Source organism: Papaver somniferum, chromosome 6 (assembly GCF_003573695.1).
Source record: "Papaver somniferum cultivar HN1 chromosome 6, ASM357369v1, whole genome shotgun sequence".
NCBI lineage: Eukaryota > Viridiplantae > Streptophyta > Magnoliopsida > Ranunculales > Papaveraceae > Papaver > Papaver somniferum.
In genome coordinates, this window is record NC_039363.1 from 101,579,866 (window position 1) to 101,599,733 (window position 19,868).

The 19,868-nt window shown below is 37.3% G+C and overlaps 3 protein-coding genes across 5 annotated transcripts; 2 read left to right on the forward strand and 1 right to left on the reverse strand.

The window, feature by feature from the left end:
• Positions 1–803: 803 nt before the first annotated feature.
• LOC113288614 lies at positions 804–4,318 on the forward strand. 3 transcript variants are annotated; one of them, XR_003330672.1, is made up of 2 exons: positions 804–2,691; positions 4,283–4,318. XR_003330672.1 is itself a non-coding variant. In XM_026537705.1 (2 exons), exons 1-2 carry the CDS (start codon positions 946–948, stop codon positions 2,212–2,214), a joined length of 462 nt encoding a protein of 153 aa, XP_026393490.1. In that variant the 5' UTR covers positions 804–945; the 3' UTR covers positions 2,215–2,709. The 3 variants fall into 3 exon arrangements, 1 of the variants encoding a protein (XP_026393490.1); XR_003330671.1 differs by lacking the exon at positions 4,283–4,318 and adding an exon at positions 3,222–4,049; XM_026537705.1 differs by lacking the exon at positions 4,283–4,318 and having other exon boundaries at positions 804–1,001; positions 1,809–2,709.
• Positions 4,319–4,672: 354 nt separating this feature from the next.
• LOC113288616 (putative pentatricopeptide repeat-containing protein At5g52630) lies at positions 4,673–7,358 on the forward strand. Its single transcript, XM_026537706.1, has one exon. It carries the CDS (start codon positions 4,732–4,734, stop codon positions 6,574–6,576), a length of 1,845 nt encoding a protein of 614 aa, XP_026393491.1. The 5' UTR covers positions 4,673–4,731; the 3' UTR covers positions 6,577–7,358.
• Positions 7,359–8,860: 1,502 nt separating this feature from the next.
• On the reverse strand, positions 8,861–10,660 carry LOC113288617 (uncharacterized protein At2g23090). Its single transcript, XM_026537707.1, has 3 exons — positions 10,374–10,660; positions 10,227–10,267; positions 8,861–9,241 (listed from the first exon to the last, which is right to left on the reverse strand). Exons 1-3 carry the CDS (start codon positions 10,447–10,449, stop codon positions 9,122–9,124), a joined length of 237 nt encoding a protein of 78 aa, XP_026393492.1. The 5' UTR covers positions 10,450–10,660; the 3' UTR covers positions 8,861–9,121.
• Positions 10,661–19,868: the final 9,208 nt, after the last annotated feature.

Sequence of the window (19,868 nt, forward strand, 5' to 3'; positions counted from 1 at the left end):
TTTTGAATCACAGATCTCTATCAATTTCAAATCTTATCAATTTCAAATCTTATCAATCTCAAATCTAATTGGTTCCTGAATCTGTTATAAAGATGGAGACGGTGACTAAAGAGGTGGTGGTGGTTATGGTACTGGTGGCGACAGAGATTGTTGTGGTGGCGACAGAGATTGAGATGTTGTGGTTCGTGTTTTTATTAGAACTGAAGAAGTTGAAGTATATATCACATAAAGGTTAAAAATGGAAACTAGGGAAAATATGATTTTAAATAAAATTTCAATTATGCCATCAGGATCATTTGTAAAGTCTGTTAGGGATATTTGTGAAGACTCGTCAGAAGGAATGACAACTATTCAATTTCCACTTTGCACATTGGCTCAATTTTTAGCTCTTTGATTTTCGGCAGCATGTTGCTCCTCTATGAACTGAGCCATGCTCATATTTTTAAAAAGTTGGAATAGCTAAGAAAATGGGAAGAAGGTGTGAGTTGAAATGAAATTGAATATTTATAGGGAGTGGAAATTATGGCCGTTGAATCAAAATTACTGGGAGATCTAGTATGCACCGAATGGTCGAGTCTCCACTGCAGGCTAGCTAAACTAGACGTTCGGTGTATTTTAAATGCGGACGCGATTCCACCGCTCGATAGAAAATTGTGTCCATAGTGAGTGAAAAAGTGACAAACCTGAGGCTTTGCCTCTCACGTAGGAACCCGCCTAAGAAGCCAAATAATTACCATCAGGTAGTCACTTGTGAGTTGCGAGTCTTGTGACCGGCTGACTCTCATATTAGTGTTGGAGTCTGTGGACCGTAATGTGGTGTAAACGGATGATGAGAAACCCGCAGCATAAAATGGTGTATGAAACCCCCAATTCACTACCGCTCTCCTCATACGAAAATTGAATAACCCTAATTCTCTGTGCAACAAAATTAGAAGAAATTATCAAATGGAGGATTCTTCAATTAAGAGCGCCAATCGAAAGGATTTAACAGATGATATTTGGTATGAAATCTTTCTTCGACTTCCTCTTGATTCAATCTTCAATTCCAAATGTGTTTCGAAGTTATGGTTTTCACTTCTATCAAGCCCATATTTCACTAACAAGTGTATAAACTCAACAATTCATTACTTCCATGGACATTTGTTCATGATGTTTATTACCTGGAACATATGAGTAAACCAATTAGAAGAGTATTACAATATGGATATCCTGATTTGCATTCACGATTTGTATCTGATCAATCAATATGGGTTTTCTTTTAGTTTCTTATATCAAGTAATGGATGCAAATATGTACCTCTTAGGTTCTAGCAATGGTTTGGTTCTCTGCACAACAGGTGATGAGAAGGATTGTTATGTATGTAATCCACTCACTCAAAAATGGTTTTACTTCCTCCACCACCAATAAGTCGAATGGTTGTCAATGGTTTCATGTGATGAATGCTTTTTAGAACCTAAGAGTTATAAGGTTATCCGTATACCAGACTTTGGAAATGTAACGAAAGAATTTAAGGTGGAAATATTTTCTTCTGATTTGGGTAATTGGAATATTTGTGATCTTTCATTTCCTGTACCTGGTACTTGGAAATTCTTCTTAAATGACCGTTGTGTTACCCATAATGGAGTTTTCTACTGGTATCAAAACAGAAACTACATAATTTTAGCTGTCAGTGTTAATGGAAACACCAACCATGGAACCTGTGGGAATGAATGTAGGATACTCGATATACCTGACCTAGCAATGGATGTTGAAATCAACTGTTTAAGTCAATGTCTCGGGGAATCTGAAGGATTGCTTTGTTTCGCTAGGTTCAACCAAAAGGAGAGAAGTTTGAGTGTTTGGGTGCTTGATGGAGACTGGCATACGTTGCGCAAGGATATTAAACTTCATGATTGGTTAGCAGAAGTAGAATCTCAGTTTTTTGATGGATGTGAATCAGAAGTAGAATCTCAGTTGTTTGATGGATGTGAATCAGGTGAGGAGGATTGGATGGAAGAAATTGAGGTTGTAGGTTTCAGTCCAGTTGACAAAGATGTGGTTATACTTAGGTACAACAGGTATGTTTGGGCATATGACACCAGAAATAGGGTATATGAACAGCTTTGTCATCCTTCTTCCCTACGTAGCAATTTCCCCTCTGCTCGTCATCTGAGTACTTCAGCATTTGTTCTAAAACCAAGGCCGACAATACTTCCGCCAGTTTCTTCGGAGTGACACATCAATTTTGGAATCTCAAATATGAGATAGATAATAAAGGAGCCCTTTGTCATATCTAAAGTTTTTAGCGGTGTTAAAGAATCTTAAATATTTCTGTGCTTTTAGAGAAGTAAGATTGCTAGTCACTTGGGATTGAAATGTGTCATGGACAATCTATGTAGGGTTGTAAGTTCTCCTCATTACAGGAAAGATGGTTTTCTACTGTTCTTTAATGCTTGTGATATATAGTTTCCAAGTATAGAGGAGGCTGATTGTTTTCAGCAGATGCTTAGGGAGTTTATAAGTCAACTGTCAAATTCAAGGAAGATGGGGAGTATTCAAGTCTATGGTGATTGACCAAAGAAGAGGATGGTGACTATTCCATCGGAACAAGCTGAATTCATGGACTTCCATTGCTTTCCTATTATGTTTCAATCCATCCAAAGATTTTTTTTTCTTTTATGTAATTCGGTGTTCAAAACTCAAGACTAAAAGGTATGATGTTCTGCATTACCCTTATTTCGTTTATTTCCTTCACGTACTCTCTGTTTTTGGCCCCCTGTTTGAAAGGTTGTTCTACATTAGCTTTCTTTTTAAGCCAAAATGCAATAGGGTGTCATATAAATTATAAACGCGTAGTGCTCAACACCCTTCATCAGTAGTCAATGTGTTCTTCACTGTTCAGTTTATTGACTATAGTTAGTATATTTCCATGCACTTCATTGCAGAATTAGTTTTAGGATGAAAAGTGAGGACCCCATGGAGAATAAATTGAATGGAGGCATAATCTAGATGTTGGGTGAAATAAAAAGGAAAATATGATGTTTGCAAACCTTGTATTTCAGAGTTCAGTTACTTTATGAATTACCAATTTGGAGTTTCAGGCGGCTGAAGCTTGCAATTTTGCACTGCTTCTAAGATGTTATAGCTATAGTGGATTTGGTGGGATCATATATTGTCTCTTGCACGCAGGTTTAATTTGAATGTCTATCATCTTTTTAACATTTTAGCGTGTAACGCAGCAGGGTATTGACTGGCAGGGGATTAGGAATACTGCAGCTACACCGATCTTTTGGCAGTAGAAAACACAACTAGCCGAAAGAATATATCCTTATCACAACTTTTCATTGGATAAGTGAACTAACATAGAGACTGAAAAGGAGGGTAACATCATTTCCCCTAGTTGTTTGCTTGTGTCTCCATGATCCGCATGTTTTTTTATGAAGAAATGTATGAAGTCGATCAGATATAGTTTATTTCAGATAGTTTGGGGGGTGGAATATCTTTGAAGTTATTTCTCTGGAGATGTCATTTTGGCATTTCCCTCTTCATAACAATTTAGATATTCGAAATGGTGGACTTGAGGAATGTAAAACCTTAGGTCACAGTCCACCACCACTACCGACAAAATACACGATGATTTTTATGCTGATCTGTTGTGCTAGAATCTAGAGAAACCATTTTTATACACGATGGTTGCTTTCAGAGGCTTGGAATTTCCCGCACTATTATATGATGCTCCTGCAGAACTGAACTCCAAACATCTATCATCACTTGTAATAGCCTAAGTTTTTGTTTGGCAAGTTTTTATGTTATCGAGTGGGATGGCAGATATGCCAGACTGAATTTTGTACCTTTAGAAGTTGCATTCAATACCTTCTAACCAGATGTTTACCTTCACCTGGGAGCACTTGTTTTCAAATTCTCGTTAGTAGTGCTCTTTACTGTACAGAATGTCAAGTTGTTGGATTGAAGGTGTCATTTATACATTTATGCTAGGGTCCTTGGGGACACTGAGAGATTCAGTGAAGTTCCATTAACGGTTGATAGCAGAAATTTTCAAGAACAATGAAATTCTTTTCAGAGTAAAACAAGTTGTTGAGTTCGGAATTGTAACTGTACTCAGCCTTTAACTTAACTGGGTGGTTTTTTATTTACTTTCCATTATTCTTTAACTGTACTCAGCCTTTTCAGCTGGTCGGTGTGCTAGATGCATAATAGGATGTGTATTTGTTTTTAAGTAATAGTGGGAATTGCCAATGGAGGGATTCAAAGCAGGTTAAATGAGAAATATATCTTGCTGCAGGAAGTTAGTTGTCAGCAGTGCACTATATCAAGGCATGAGATCCAGCCGTGGACTCCACTCTCCCACTGACTTTTCCTCCCTTAGGAAGGGTTTACAAAATGAGTGTTTTAACACTCGTTCACTTTCAAATTCAGTGATAGACCAGGGGGCTGAGATTGTGTCACAAGGGCTCGAACTTAGGAACGGGATGACCAGTTGAGTTAGGTGCCCGTTAATTTTTTGATTTTTCTGTTATTAAAAGTCGAAAAGTAACTATTTAACATATTGAAAATTGATTATGCTTCTGGTTGCCAAACACATGCTAATTCCAGCAGTGGTGCCGTGAGGCGTCTAATGAGAGAACTCTCAAACACATGCCAATTCCAGCAGGACCACTTTTTGGACAAGAAATACTCCTAATATGTAAACGATAGAAAGGGACAAGTAGTCAGACAAGTACTCCGTTTCAAATGCTTCTTCAAATTCCCACTACCATATTCTCATTAGCGTCAAAGACACCACCTATCAATCCACTCTGTAATCTTCTAACCAAAACCTTAGAAACCCAACCATCAACCTTCGAACAAACATACAGAAATGCTTGCAATCTCTTGGTTTCTTTAACTCAGTCGAGATCCCTCATTAAAGGCCAAAAACTCCATGCTCAAATCATCAAATCAAGATTAGACATCGTTCCTCTCCTATCTAACCAGCTCATTAACTTCTACTCTAAATGCCAGCTTCCTCATGATTCCCGCAAAATTTTCGATGATAACCCCAGACAGTCTCCTACTTCCTGGAGCTCAATCATCTCTACTTTTGCACAGAACGAACTCCCGCAATTCTCACTCGAATTCTTTCGGAGAATGCTCGAGTATGGGGTTCGACCGGATGATCATATATTTCCGAGCGCCGCAAAATCATGTGCGATCTTGTCGAGATTGGATGTTGGGCAGTCTGTGCATTGTCTTGCGGTGAAAACCGGGTATGGTGTAGATTTGTTTGTTGGAAGTTCATTGGTTGATATGTATGCAAAATGTGGCGGGATTATATGGGCAAGACAAATGTTCGATGAAATGCCTGATAAAAATGTTGTTTCTTGGACTGGCATGATAAATGGGTATGCTCAGTTAGGTGATAATGAAGAGTCTTTGAGACTTTTTAAACAAGCTTTGGTAGAGCATTTGGATGTTAATGATTTTACTTTTACGAGTGTTATTCGGGTTTGTGCAACTTTAACACTTCTTGAATTGGGTAGACAAATACATGGTTTATGTTTGAAAACAAGTTTTGATTCATCAAGTTTTGTGGGTAGTTCATTGATATCACTGTACTCAAAATGCGGAGTGGTTGAAGGAGCTTACATGGTATTTGATGAGTTACCTGTTAAAAATCTTGGTGCATGGAACTCAATGATGATGGCTTGTGCACAACATTCCCAGGTGCAGAAAGCATTTGAATTGCTCAGCGAAATGGAACGTTCTGGGATTAGGCCTAATTTTATAAGTTTCTTGTGTGTATTATTGGGTTGTAGTCATGCAGGGATGGTTGAGAAAGGCCAATTCTACTTTAACATGATGAAGAAACGAGGGATTGAACCGGGAACTCAAAACTATGCATGCTTGGTAGATTTGTTAAGCCGTGCCGGAAAATTGAAAGAGGCGTTATCGGTTATTGAAGAAATGTCTATGGAACCAACAGAATCGGTTTGGGGAGCTTTATTGACTGGGAGTAGGATCCATGGGGATACAGAAATGGCGGCCTTTGCAGCTGATAAGGTTTTCAATTTAGGGACTGTTAGTCCAGGTATGCATGTGCAATTGTCAAATGCGTATGCATCTGCAGGGAAATGGTTGGAAGCAGCAGAGGCCAGGAAAATGCTGAGAGATAGAGGGACAAAGAAGGAAACTGGATTGAGTTGGATGGAGGAAGGGGGTAGGTCTCATACTTTTGCAGCTGGGGACAGGTCTCATGTTAGGTCTGCAGATATTTATCAGAAGTTGGAAGAATTAGGCGAAGAAATGGAGAAAGCTGGTTATGTCCCAGATACCAGTTTTGTTTTTAAGGAAGTGGATAGTGAAGAGAAGAAGCAAACAATCGGCTATCACAGTGAGAGGCTAGCCATTGCATTTGGGCTCATCACGCTCCCGCCTGGAAGACCAATTCGTATCATGAAGAACTTACGGGTGTGCGGAGATTGCCATACTGCAATTAAATTCATGTCAAAATGTACTGGAAGGACAATCATTGTGCGGGATAACAATAGATTCCACACTTTCAAGGATGGTGTGTGCTCCTGCGGTAATTACTGGTAACTTTTAAAGTTTAATGGTGTGACTATAGGTAGTATCACAGATTTAGGAAAGAAAGGAAGATACAATGATGGAAGACAACCTGCACCTTACCACCTTCTCTTTGTGGCAAACGCCCTCATTTTGATTATGGTAAAAAAACTACTCTCTTTGTTTCCTACTTGTTTTAGTGTTTTTCATGTAATTGATGTAAGCTTAAGGGTATTGAGGTTAGCATCATAAAGGGTCTCCATAAAATTTCATTATGTCTCCTTGCTAATTCCAGGGTCATTCCCAAAATCATTTTATCAACTAATTTCAAAATAAAACTTGAGTTGTTGTTTATGTGAATGATGAGTCAGTTGTCAATCTCTAAGCTACTATTTCCCACTAATTAAACTTTTTTATTACTTGCAACTTAAGTGATAGCAACAAGGCACTGATTAATCTACCACCTACTACTAATTCATGCTAATCCTTTCATCTGTATAATATATACTCATCTTGACCTTCTTTTTGGCATCATATACTATACGCCATGCCTTTCATGCAAATTATGAGCCTAGCTTTTGTTTGTTAAAAACAAGAAAGAAAGAAAAAACAGGGAAATTTTCGGAATTCTAGTCCTAGGTGGTATCGTTGTTGGTTTAGGTGGAGCTTTCGCTCATGTTTTGATTTCGTGTTCTTTGAGCCCATCGTTTTTAATACATCTCTCTTTGTTTGTTAGTTTTTGTCTCAACATTGCTTTCACTGTCTCCATCTCTTGAAGGTTTTCTTTATCTAATCTTGTATCTGTGGATTACTTTGAACAAGTCTCTCCCTTGCCTTCCAAGTTCCAACTGGCTTCTTTGGATTGATATACTTTATCTGTTTCTCTCTAGTCTTTACATTGTATATCTCTTCTCCTCTTCCTTTCAACGCATCTCTTGCTCTCTTAACTCTCTATCTCTCTCAGAAACTTGCATTATCTTAAAGTATGGAGGGCTTGATTCCATTTGCATACAGGGCCGTAGTAGAATACAGGAATGGTGGTGCACAAGCTTCAAATATCGGTTCATCATGGTATTGTGAATCACCATCAACATCTTACATGAGACTTCCTTCGGGTGATTCAGAGCGTTTGCAAAATACTAGTGAAGTCCAACTATTCTCATCGAATCCCATGGTTGTTATTACTGCCTCTTCCACTGTTCAATCGCCTCTGGTTTGTCGTTCCACTTCTCGTCGACTTGTATCTTCGTGATCCGATGGTTTGTGATTGGGGAAAGTGCCTGTTACAGAATGGACCAAATGTGTGTGCAGTAATATGATATGGAGTGATTTTATTGTCAGGTTAAATAAGAACAGCCTAAATTTGTGTAAGCAACCTAAAATCAGAAGGAGCTTCACAGTGTTATTTGTTAATTGTAGTTGGTAGTACTACTAGTTTCAGGTTTCCATGGCCAAAAGCAGCGCCATGTGTAATCTGATGAAGCTATGATATTGTTTGTTGGTGAATTGTACATACAAAATGGAATGAATCGTAAATTTAGATGATCCAACTGTTTTGTCTAATCATCTATATTTTGTTTTGGTTGATCTGGTAAGTGGGGTGGAGGATCTCATGATCATTTTGATATATGTTCAACAAAAGTCAAACAGGGAGAAAAATATGAAATGGATACGACTACTCGAACCTTGTTTTCTTTCTTTCAACCAGCCACATCATGGATGAGTGATGTCTAGGATACTCTTTTGGGGCTGTTTGAGTCTGACTCGTCATCTGAATCTGACTCATCGTCTGACTCGATGCGGGTCAGATGTGCTTACATCTGACTTGGAAGTGTCCGAGGCGGGTACCATGTTCTACCCGACTCGCATCGAGATATGACGAGTTAAATTGAGATAAAGTAAGTTTGTGAAAATTTTCCAAAACCTACCTTGCAACGATTTTTGATTCTCCCAGCAAATCTTGAAAGTCACAAAGCCTAAAGAGGATGTAGAAGTGGTTGCTTCATCTTTTTATGAAGAACAAAAACAGAAGAAGTTGTTTGCTTCATCTTTTCCTTTTTATGATTATGAAGAACAAAAACAAAACCACTAACCAGTTGAAGCAAAAAAGAACTGTACACTTTCTCAAACATTTTGCTTCTTAATCACGAGGCAAATGGTCAAGAGGAAAACCAAACAGTTGAAATATCAAATCTCAGATTTCTCAACACATGACATGCTAGAGGGTAGAGACAATATGAATGTATGGCACTGCCTATCATGGTATATTAGACTGATGGGATTGTAAACAATTATACCAAACTGAGTCTGAGCCAAATTGTAAAACTGAAAACAAATTCTGCAGTGACGAGGATTCATTCAAAGAACAATCCATGCTGATTAAATTATAGGATCAACGATATGGGTGTAGATCATCATACATAATATATAAGGTACCAGGTCTCAGTCTGGATTCCTTAGGAATAACAAACTTAAAGGACTTAATCTAATGATATAGAGAGGAGACTGGAGATGCTGATGGGTTTTCCAACCAACTCAACTCTAACACGTTCTCTCCTCCTGTACACGCAAACTTTCTTCATTTCTTGAGATGGGGGAAGCATACATAAATGTCAGACTTGGGGTGCTTTGCTTCAGCATGCTCCCTGCATTTCACCTCAGAAGTTGTACAGATGAATGTCTGCATACACACCTTGCACTGCATTTACAAACAACATCGATCAGGCATCAACCAACACCCGAAAAGAACTAGGCAAGATAATCCTTCACTAATATCAATCACCGGCGAAAAATACAAACATTCCACAGAATCTGGGTGAAAAATACGAACATTCCACAGAATGGGGGTGAGATAATTTTAAAACAAAGATAGTTTTATGGACTCGAGGAGCCAGACCCACTAAATCTATAATTGTTCCTATCATGGTTATGTTAAAAACATATCTCAAACTAGGTGGACTTCAAATATCAGGTTGTGATCTCTTCATAAGTTCATATGTATTTTGCGTCTACTGACCAGCATTAACAAATGATTATAAAACAGCAAGGATGCCTGTATTACCTTTCCCTGCTTCCCCTGTAAGTTCTATTTTACAAGAGAAGCAACTTATATATGAGGTATCTAAGGTCAAAGAAAACAGACTACTTTAACTGCATGCCCATTAACAGAATGAATACTAGAGTGAGTTCTTCTGTTATAGGACTAATGGTAGCAAGGGCAACATAAGTCTCAAAATCAACTACTTCGACCACTCAACACCTAATCTACTTTGCTTCTAATAAGACACTTCAAAAAGAAATACACAATTCACAAAATTACAATGAAAGATCTTAAAATCATCATACTAAATTCACAAGAGAAGTGTAAATCATCACAGTAGATGCTCCAGTTAAGTAACATTATTGACAAGATGTGATTTTTAACAGACAAAGTGTTAACATGAACATGAATTGCTTAATTGGTAACCAAAGTTAGCCCCTTTTTTTCAACTTTTTTCTGCTAAACCCAAACTAGAAAATAATGAAACCCTAAATTCCAACAACAACAAAAAAAAAAAGTTCGAATCTTTATTAATAAAATACCTCAAAATCCCTCGACAAAATAAAAAGAGTTGAAGAACCAATATTCACAATAAATTAAACAAAAAACCAGATCCACGAAAAGAGACAGATCAATTGATTACCTGGATAGACATAGCTTTCTTGTTAGCATCGAGCTGACTTCCTATCAAAAATCAACAAAAATTATGGATCAAAAACTAACACAAATCGATCAAAAACCCTAAAAAAAAAACCACAAAAAAAAGAATAAAAATCGGGAAGTAAATTACCCTTTCCGGCAGCTTTAGCCTTCTCAGCGTTCTTCTCCCTAGCCATCTTGGCTTTCTGGCCGTTTCCTCCTCCCATGGTTGTTCGAAACTTTGACAGAGATTGAGATAGCGCACGGAGATTGAGAATAGTCTTGTGAGGACGACGAGGGTTTTTTCTTGGGGTAGGGAGAGAGGGCTTTTACCTGGGAAAGACGAGAATTTATTGACAAAGAAAGAAAAATAAATAAATAATGCGGAAAAATAAAAAAGGCCTCACGCGCACATACGCAACACACGAGCATGAGCGTATTTAAGGCCGTGTGGAATCCAGTTCTGCATCACCATGTAGTGGAGGTGGGGGCTCACACGCACTGATGGTGGTTGGAAGTTACTGGTTAGGTTTTAGTGAGTGAGATAGAGGTTCCTCCTAAATGTTTCTTGTACTTGAAATTTGATGCTATGGTGGAGAAAAATTCAACAACAACAGCTGCATATCACTCACTCACTAGGGTTTTTTGTGAATCATCAACACCACATTGCTACTTATGGGGTTGAAATTCAAGGACTACAAATGCGTTAGGTTCACCATTTTGATTCTTCTTTCTCGATCATCAATGGGAACTAGCCATATGATGATGGTTTTTGACCTACCAAGAGATTATTATTATTGATAGTGCCATGACTGAGATTCGCACATGGCAATATGGCATCTACAAATTTGTCCCTTGTTATTTCTCAGCAATTTGGACTTGGGCTTTAACACAGCCCAGCCCCAGCGTCACTCCCTCGCTAGGAAAGAACCGTTTTTTCTTTTTTTGGGACTACTCAAAAGAACCATAATATTGGGCATACCAAAATCTTCCAAGGCATACTGAATGAAGACAAAAAAGGTTGTGAAATAGCAAAATCATATAACCCCTTAACCCAAAAAAATTTAATGGCAAATCTGCCCTTTACGTATTAGTGTTAATAATCTTGATTAGTGATTAAATATTTTGTTTAGTGATTAAAATAATTTTCAGAATTATAAGAGTTGTTTAGATGAAAAATTTGAGGAAAAAAAAATCAAAGTTTTGGATTGGTTAAGAAGGAGAGAAAGAGAAGGAGAAAGTGAGAAAATTCTAATTCTTGATTCAATGGAGGATGAGGAGGGTCATCATTCATCTAAAAAACCTAGAAAAATACATATCAACTACAACAATGATCCAGAAATGGCTGATTTCTTAGATTATGAGAATGATTTTACACCCACTCAAACTCAAGCTCAAACTCAAACACAAACTCAAGATGATGATTTTTATGAGCCAAATCATGATGATGAAGACATTGATGAGGAACCCAATGCTTCTAATACACATGTACACTTATATCCTATACTTAATCTCACTTCTATAGCTCTCAATTATCAAAAGTTAGGTTTTTTGAATCATGGTTCGGCGAAACAGGTTGAGGTTCGGCTCACATCTATGAGCCGAATCTACCAATTGATGAACGGTTCGGCTTACTGAATCTGTTTACTGCATGCGCCGAACCTATAATTTCCAATTCCAACCGTTTTGCTAGACACTAGTTCGGCTTATATGAAAATTTCATGGTAAGCCGAACAACATCCTGAATAGCCCGGAATAAAATCATTACTAATTCGGCTTATATATCCAAAATTGTATGTGCCGAACATAATTTTTTAATTTCTGGGTTGAAATATTGTTACTAGTTCGGCACATATGGAGAATATCGTATCAGCCGAAACCTCTTATGTTCAAGGTTCGACACATAATATGATAATCGTCTGAGCCGAATATGAATTTGTTAATTTTTGGGTTAAAATATTGTTCGTGGTTCGGCACATATTGAGGATATCGTATAAGCCGAAACCTGTAAATGTTTATAGTTCGGCACATAATGTGATTATCGAATGCGCCGAACCTTGTTATTATATTCCCTTTCTAGTGTTTAACCTAGTGATATTCTTTGTAGATCGTGCTTGGACCCATGGAAATTTCCCTTTCAAGATCGTTTTCAACCTCAAGAATAAATCCATGAACAAAGAAGATCAATATTGGATAATGAATTAGATCTTATCTTCAACGTTGGATAAGAATATTGGATACCAAGGTCCATATTAAACTCATTAAAATCAATTAGATCTTATCTTCAACTTCAAGAGAATGAAAATAAAAACACAACGCAAAAAGAATGAGGTCATTCCGGCATCGGACGAAAAAGTTATGGCCAAAACAAGATCGAAAAACTTGAGTGTGCAAAGATAAGGTTCGGCTGATAACTCAACAACACGAGCTAGCTGAACCTAGAGCCCGCAAATCAATATTTTCGAAGTGTTTACAGAGAGAGGTTCGGCTTGAAAGTGATCTAATCGAGTCAGCCGAACCTGATAACTACCTGGGGTAAATTTCACTTCTCAGGTTCGGCCGGGAAGGTTTGCAAGGTATTAGCCGAACCTGACACTGTTCTGGGACGTATTCAATACACATTTTGGGGTTCGGCTAAAAATTGACATTTACGGTTTAGCCGAACTGTTCATAGACACTTTCAGGGTAAAATTTCAAGAACAGTTTGGCTCAAAACTCAACTCAATTATCAGCCGAACCCGCTACTGTAATCACTAAAAACCCTAAGTTTTTAGCAATTTAACCCATTCAATCCATGAAAAACAACAAATAAAAGATTGGGTTTGTAGGGAATACCTTCTTATCCTCATTTCAGTATTTGGAGCTTCAAATGGTTGAATTTCCGATTCAATTTCTGGTTCAATTATAGTTTTTATACCTTCATCTTCAATTGATTCTTCTTCTTTAATTCATGGATTGGAAGAGGATTTAGAACACCTGACGTTTGATTTTTTCTTTGTACGATCTATTATGTAGTTCAATTTAACCGATGATCGAAATTTCACGAATCGATAATTAATTACACTGATGAAAAAAAATAATCCGAGAGAAAAGGAAGGTGGTTTAGCTGGAGGAAGAAGAAGAGATGTTTAGGATAGTTTATTTTTTGATTTTAGGTTCAAGGGTATATAGGTAATTGAACTACTCAATAAACACCCCTTATAAGGTCACCTAGGATGGGAAAACTATTTTGTATGCCTAAAATCATAGTTCACTCAAAAATGGTGGGGGAGTACTTTCCATTTTGTGGGGTGGATATTATAAGTAGTAATGAGTCACCTCTTATCTAAGTCTTTTTTTAATACCAAACTTGTCCTTGGTAATTAAATTAATGAGTTAATTAGTGATTAGTGAGATTAAATTAATAAGTTATTTTTTTGAAAAGAAGAATTATTGAGAGGGAGGAGAAGAAGATGATAATGAAGACGAGGGTTTTTGGAAAAAAAAGTTAAGATCTTTTTCTTTAAGAGCCACAACAAAAATATGATGTTTTTTTAATTTCCCAGGCTCTACAATTATCTACATACCCAATGAAAACAACTTGAAGTTTGTGATGCAAGTGGGGAGGGTTTTTTTTTTTTTTTTCCGAGTTTTGCTCTGTAACTCGGGGAGCCCGAGTCACTCCGAAACACCTCCATTAAACTTCTATGTTATTCAGTATTAACCTCCTGCTTGTTAGTAATCTTTGGTCTTCGTCTATTTCAAAGTCTCTCATAGTGATATCCTCAGAAACAAGCACCCAGTTATCTCCTTTTCCAGTAATTTATTCATTTTTCTCTTTGTTTTAGATTTGAAATTCTCTTCTTGTTTTGAAGTTTCTTTAAGACATTTCTAAAGTTCTCTTCCTTCTTTCTTTTTTTACTTCTATTATCTTTATCTCTTGTTTGGTTTTGATGCCGTTTTCTTGTAACTCTGCGAATTTACACCTGTTGTTTTCTTCTAGAAATTTTGATTTAAATTAAGAAGGGTTTCTATTTTAAAAATATGGAATCGCACAATTTCCAACCCCATAATTTTCTTAGTCTAAACCCCCTTTATCTGATAATTCCTCTAAAACCCCTTCAAATCCGATTTTCCCTTCTCATATCTTTCGTTTGCTTCTATCTTTTATTTTCTTTTCAGTTTCCTCCTAGATCTTTTAATCCCGTTTTTTTTTTTTTGCTATCTTTGGTCTACGGTTTGTCTGATTTCATCGTGTTTTTTAGCTTTCTCATGGAGTTAGATCAGATTTGCCAGTTGTTGAACCAAGTGGAGTTAAATCTTAATGCACGAAAACCCTTTGTTAATCAGCTTCTTGGTATCATCTCCTTTTATGATCGAGCAGAACAATTTACGCCTCCAGGTAATCCGAATCACAAAGTTGGGAATTTTTTTGATGAAGACCTTAAACCTCTATGTGATAACTTGGAGGGTCGCAATATCTCCGACGAAGATCCCAAAATTGCTCCTATTATTCTTTGCAATAATACGTCAATGAGAAGTCAGCAACAAGTCTCTACCGGTAATCAGGAGACCTGATCAGAGTCGAAGATAAAATCTGATTATCGGAATATCTATCCGTCCGACGAGACTGACGGAAGTATTCAAACAAGGGATGGTTGTTCTGATAGGAAGGAAGCCTCCGATGATCTGAATCTCATTTTTCCTGACGGAATCTGTTGGTTAAACTTCAACATAGAAGTCACTAACAAGCTGGTTAGGACAAGATTAGGAAATTGATGTAATCCTAAGGGAATTAGAAGTCATCTAGTTCTAAGAAAAGGAAAGACATGTAATAAGATAATAGGACTAGGAAAAGGAATTCATAGTTCTATATATATATGATCACCAAAGTTGTGATTGATCATATGAGAAAGATTAGAGCTTGTGTTTAGTTTTGAGAGATTTTCTAAACATCAATAAAGAGAGTTGTCTTTATATAAGCTAAGTTTCATCTTGCAGTTGCCATTAATTGGTATCAGAGCTTGTTTCTAAGCCATGGAAAACGAAACCACCATTGTGGGTGAAAAAAAGTTCACGCCACCATCAATACAAGTTCCAATCCTCAACGCCACAAACTACACAGTATGGGCCATGAGAATGAAGGTACTGATGAAAATCTACAAAGTTTGGGAAACAATTGATCCTGGTACATTGGACCCAGACAAAAATAATGTTGCAATTGGATTACTCTTTCAAGCAATACCAGAATGTCTTGTTCTACAAGTTGGTGAACAGGAAACTTCAAAGAAAATTTGGGATGCAATAAAGGTACGTAATCTCGGAGCTGATCGAGTTAAATAAGCCCGTCTGCAAACCTTAATGTCTGAATTTGAAAGAGTGAAGATGAAAGACACTGATACTATTGATAGCTTTGCAGGAAAGCTATCAGAGATAGCCTCAAAAGCTGCGTCACTTGGACAATCCATTGATGAAGATAAACTGGTAAAGAAGTTTCTCAATAGTTTACCAAGATCCAAGTATATTCATATCATAGCTTCTCTCGAACAAGTCTTAGATTTAAAGAAGACTAGCTATGAAGATATAATTGGAAGATTGAAAGCATATGAAGAAAGAATCCTTGATGAAGAAAACAATGGAGAAACTCAAGGAAAACTCTTGTACACAAATTCTTACCAACAAAACTCTGCGACAAGAGGAAGAGGTCGTGGAAGAGGTGGTAGAGGAAACAGAGGCCGAGGAAGGGGAGGAAGGTTTAACTCACAAGATAGAACAACAAATCAAATTGATCATAACCAAGAAAAGGAAAAGAAGGACAGATCAAAAATTATCTGTTTTAGATGTGATAAGCCAGGCCACTTCTCGTCTGTATGTCCAGAAAGAATACAAAAGAATTAAGAGGCTAATAAGAATAAAACAGAAGAAGCAGACCCTGCCTTATTCATGCACGAAGTAGTTTTCTTGAATGAAGAGAAGATAATACCAAAGAACTATGAAACAAAAGATTGTGAAGAAGGAGTCTGGTACTTAGATAACGGAGCCAGCAATCACATGACTGGTAAGAAACATTACTTCTCTGAACTTAACGAGAAAATAAAAAGACAAGTGAAGTTTGGGGATGGATCTTCTGTAGAAATTGAAGGGAAAGGATCAATTCTATTTCAGAGCAAGACCGGAGAACAGAAGCTTGTCACAAACATCTACTTCATCGCAAACTTACAAAGCAACATTCTAAGTTTAGGACAAGCTACAGAAGTTGGATGTGATGTTAGAATGCGACAAGATTATCTAACAGTTCATGACTCAAGTGGAAGACTTTTAGTTAGAGTCTCACGCTCACAGAATAGACTCTACAAGATAAGTCTCATGATTGGAAGGCCATTGTGTCTGAATATGAGACTGGAAGATCAGACATGGAAGTGGCACGCAAGGTTAGGACACATAAGTTTCAGAAACTTAAAAACTATGTCTCAGAACAAGATGGTTCGTGGGCTACCACAACAAAACGGAGTGGTGGAGAGGAGAAACAGGACTCTAATGGAGATGACAAGAAGTTCTTTAAAGGCTATGCAGGTACCTAATTATCTATGGGGAGAAGCTGTACGACACTCCACATACCTAATAAACAGGATACCTACGAAAGCTCTGAAAGACATGACTCCATATGAAAGTTTGCGAAAGAGAAAACCAAACATAGATCATTTAAGAGTGTTTGGTTGCAAAGCATACGCAAAAGTTGATTCTGCAACTCTTAAGAAACTGGATGATCAATCTCAGACTCTTGTGAATCTAGGAATTGAGCCTGGATCCAAAGCTTACAGATTATTCAATCCAACAACGAAAAGAGTAATAGTGAGTCGAGATGTGGTATTCGATGAAAAAGCAAACTGGAACTGGAAAGAAACTAATGATGGACCAAGTAGGGATCCAGGAGTGTTTCACATGAGATGGGGTCAAGTAATTGATGAAGGCGAAAGACCCATAATCATCAATACCAATGGAAACTATGATGTTAATCAAGAAGAAGAAGAGAATAATGAAAACACTGAGAATAACGAAGCAGTAGTAGAAGAATAAGAAGAAGAAGAGATCGATGAAATAACTCAACCCATTCCACCGCGAAAATCAACAAGACAGGTACAAAAGCCACAATACCTGGAGGATTATGTTCTTCAAGCTGCAGAAGAATGTGAGATTATGCTACTTTCTGTTAATGATGAACCAAGGAATTTTCAGGAAGCAAAGGTCTCGACTAAATGGACACAAGCATGTAGAGAAGAAATTATTTCAATCAATAGAAACAAGACTTGGTTTCTAGTTGATAAGCCAGGTGGGGTAAAAGTGATTGGTCTTAAGTGGGTCTTCAAAATAAAACAGAATGTTGATGGTACTGTCAATAAATACAAAGCAAGGCTTGTAGCTAAAGGATATGTACAAGAATCATGCATAGATTTTGATGAAGTTTTTGCACCAGTTGCTAGAATTGAAACAATACGCTTATTAATTGCAGAGGCAGCATCAAACTCATGGGAAATTCACCACTTAGACGTTAAGACAACATTCTTACATGGTGAATTGCGAGAAGATGTGTATGTTGACAACCAGAAGGTTTTGAAGTAAAAGGACAAGAGCATAAGGTTTATAAGTTATCAAAAGCTCTATATGGTCTAAGACAAGCTCCTCGAGCCTGGAATACAAAGTTAGATCAAATCTTAAGAGAAATCAGATTTGTTAAGTGCTCTAAAGAAACATCAGTATACAGAAGAGAAGAAAAGGGAATGCTTCTTGTGATTGCAGTCTATGTAGATGATCTATTTTTGACTGGAAACTCCCTTAAGGTGATCAATGAGTTCAAGAGAGAAATGTCATCAAAGTTTGAGATGTCAGACCTCGGAAAACTCACTTATTACCTTGGCATAGAAGTCCATCAAGGAGTAGATGGGATTCAGATTAAACAAGAAGCTTATGCAAGGAGAATTCTGAAAGAAGCAGGACTTGAAACTTGTAATCCAACTAAGATACCAATGGAGTTTGGACTTAAAGTTTCAAAGGCACAGAAGCAGAGATTGATTCAACGAGTTATAGAAGAAATGTTGGATACCTAAGATACTTATTACACACAAGACCAAATTTGGCTTTCTCTGTGGGAGTAGCAAGCCGTTATATGCAGAGTCCACGCAAGTCTCATGGTGATGTAATAAAGCAGATATTGAGATATCTAAGAGGAACAATCAGCTGTGGGTTGAAGTATGGTCGAGGAGGATCAAAAGGAATTGTTGGGTATAGTGACAGCAATCATAATATTGACCAAGATGATGGAAAAGGTACAACTGGTCATATATTTTATCTAGGAGAAGCACCTATTACATGGTGTTCACAGAAGCAAGACACTGTAGCCCTCTCATCCTGTGAAGCTGAGTTTATGGCCGCAACAGAAGCAGCTAAACAATCAATATGGCTTCAAGAACTGTTGGGTGAAATCAAAGGAAGAGAACCTGAAAAAGTTCTCATCAAGATTGATAATAAGTCTGCAATTGCACTCACTAAAAATCCAGTGTTTCATGGGAAGAAGAAACACATTCACAAAAGGTATCATTTCATACGAGAATGTATCGAGAAGGAGATCATCAACGTTGAACACATACCAGGAACTGAGCAGAAAGCAGATATATTGACAAAGCATTAGCTCGTATCAAGTTTGAAGAAATGAGACAACTGATTGGAGTATAAGATATGTCGTGGGTAAGGTTGAAGCTTAACGGGGAGAATGTTGGTTAAACTTCAACATAGAAGTCACTAACAAGCTGGTTAGGACAAGATTAGGAAATTTATGTAATCCTAAGGGAATTAGAAGTCATCTAGTTCTAAGAAAAGGAAAGACATGTAATAAGGTAATAGGACTAGGAAAAGGAATTCATAGTTCTATATATATATGATCACCAAAGTTTTGGTTGATCATATGAGCAAGATTAGAGCTTGTGTTTAGTTTTGAGAGATTTTCTAAACATCAATAAAGAGAGTTGTCTTTATATAAGCTAAGTTTCATCTTGCAGTTGCCATTGGAATCTTTCAAACAAGGTACTTTCCTAGCTCTGTTCAGTATCGTCCTTTAGGGACCCACCCTATCTCTCACAGGCCTTCTGAAGCTTTAAATGATGAAACATACACTCTTGTTTATTGTTTTCTTCCCGTGATTTTTACTGTGGCCTGGTCATCTGCTCAAAGACAAATATTTTTGGATTATTATCTCTACTTTCTCCAGCAATGTTCTTTAATTGCGCTTGTCATTTTCTGGATTTTCTGTGAGATAAATGATTTAATTGCACTTATCAATTTACGGTACTCTCCCGTGATTCCCTGTTTATTAAAATGGATGATAAACATAGAGGTTGCAGAGTATGGTCCTACTAGACAAGAAGTTCACATTACTCAACTAGTTGTACAGTCTAATAGTGATGGTTGTTATGGACTCTCCTTCTGCCATACACTTGTGGTTTATTTTCTTCTCATCATAAGACAAATCTACCTTGATTTTTATCTGTTCTTAGATTTGGATGGGAAAGTTCGTAAGCATCATATGTCTTCAATCATTCGTGTGGTTCTTAGTTACTTAGATGTTCCTTATGAAGATGACAGGATAATTGTGTATCATGTTTGGTATTTCTAC

Coding starts and splice junctions, on each gene's coding strand:
- LOC113288614 (XM_026537705.1), top strand. CDS start 946: ATGGAGGATTCTTCAATTAAGAGCGCCAATCGAAAGGATTTAACAGAT. Junction 1,002..1,808: donor GATTTAACAGATGATATTTG/GTATGAAATCTT, acceptor TTGTTTCGCTAG/GTTCAACCAAAAGGAGAGAA.
- LOC113288616 (XM_026537706.1), top strand. CDS start 4,732: ATGCTTCTTCAAATTCCCACTACCATATTCTCATTAGCGTCAAAGACA.
- LOC113288617 (XM_026537707.1), bottom strand. CDS start 10,449: ATGGGAGGAGGAAACGGCCAGAAAGCCAAGATGGCTAGGGAGAAGAAC. Junction 10,268..10,373: donor GGCTAAAGCTGCCGGAAAGG/GTAATTTACTTC, acceptor GATTTTTGATAG/GAAGTCAGCTCGATGCTAAC. Junction 9,242..10,226: donor AGAAAGCTATGTCTATCCAG/GTAATCAATTGA, acceptor TTGTAAATGCAG/TGCAAGGTGTGTATGCAGAC.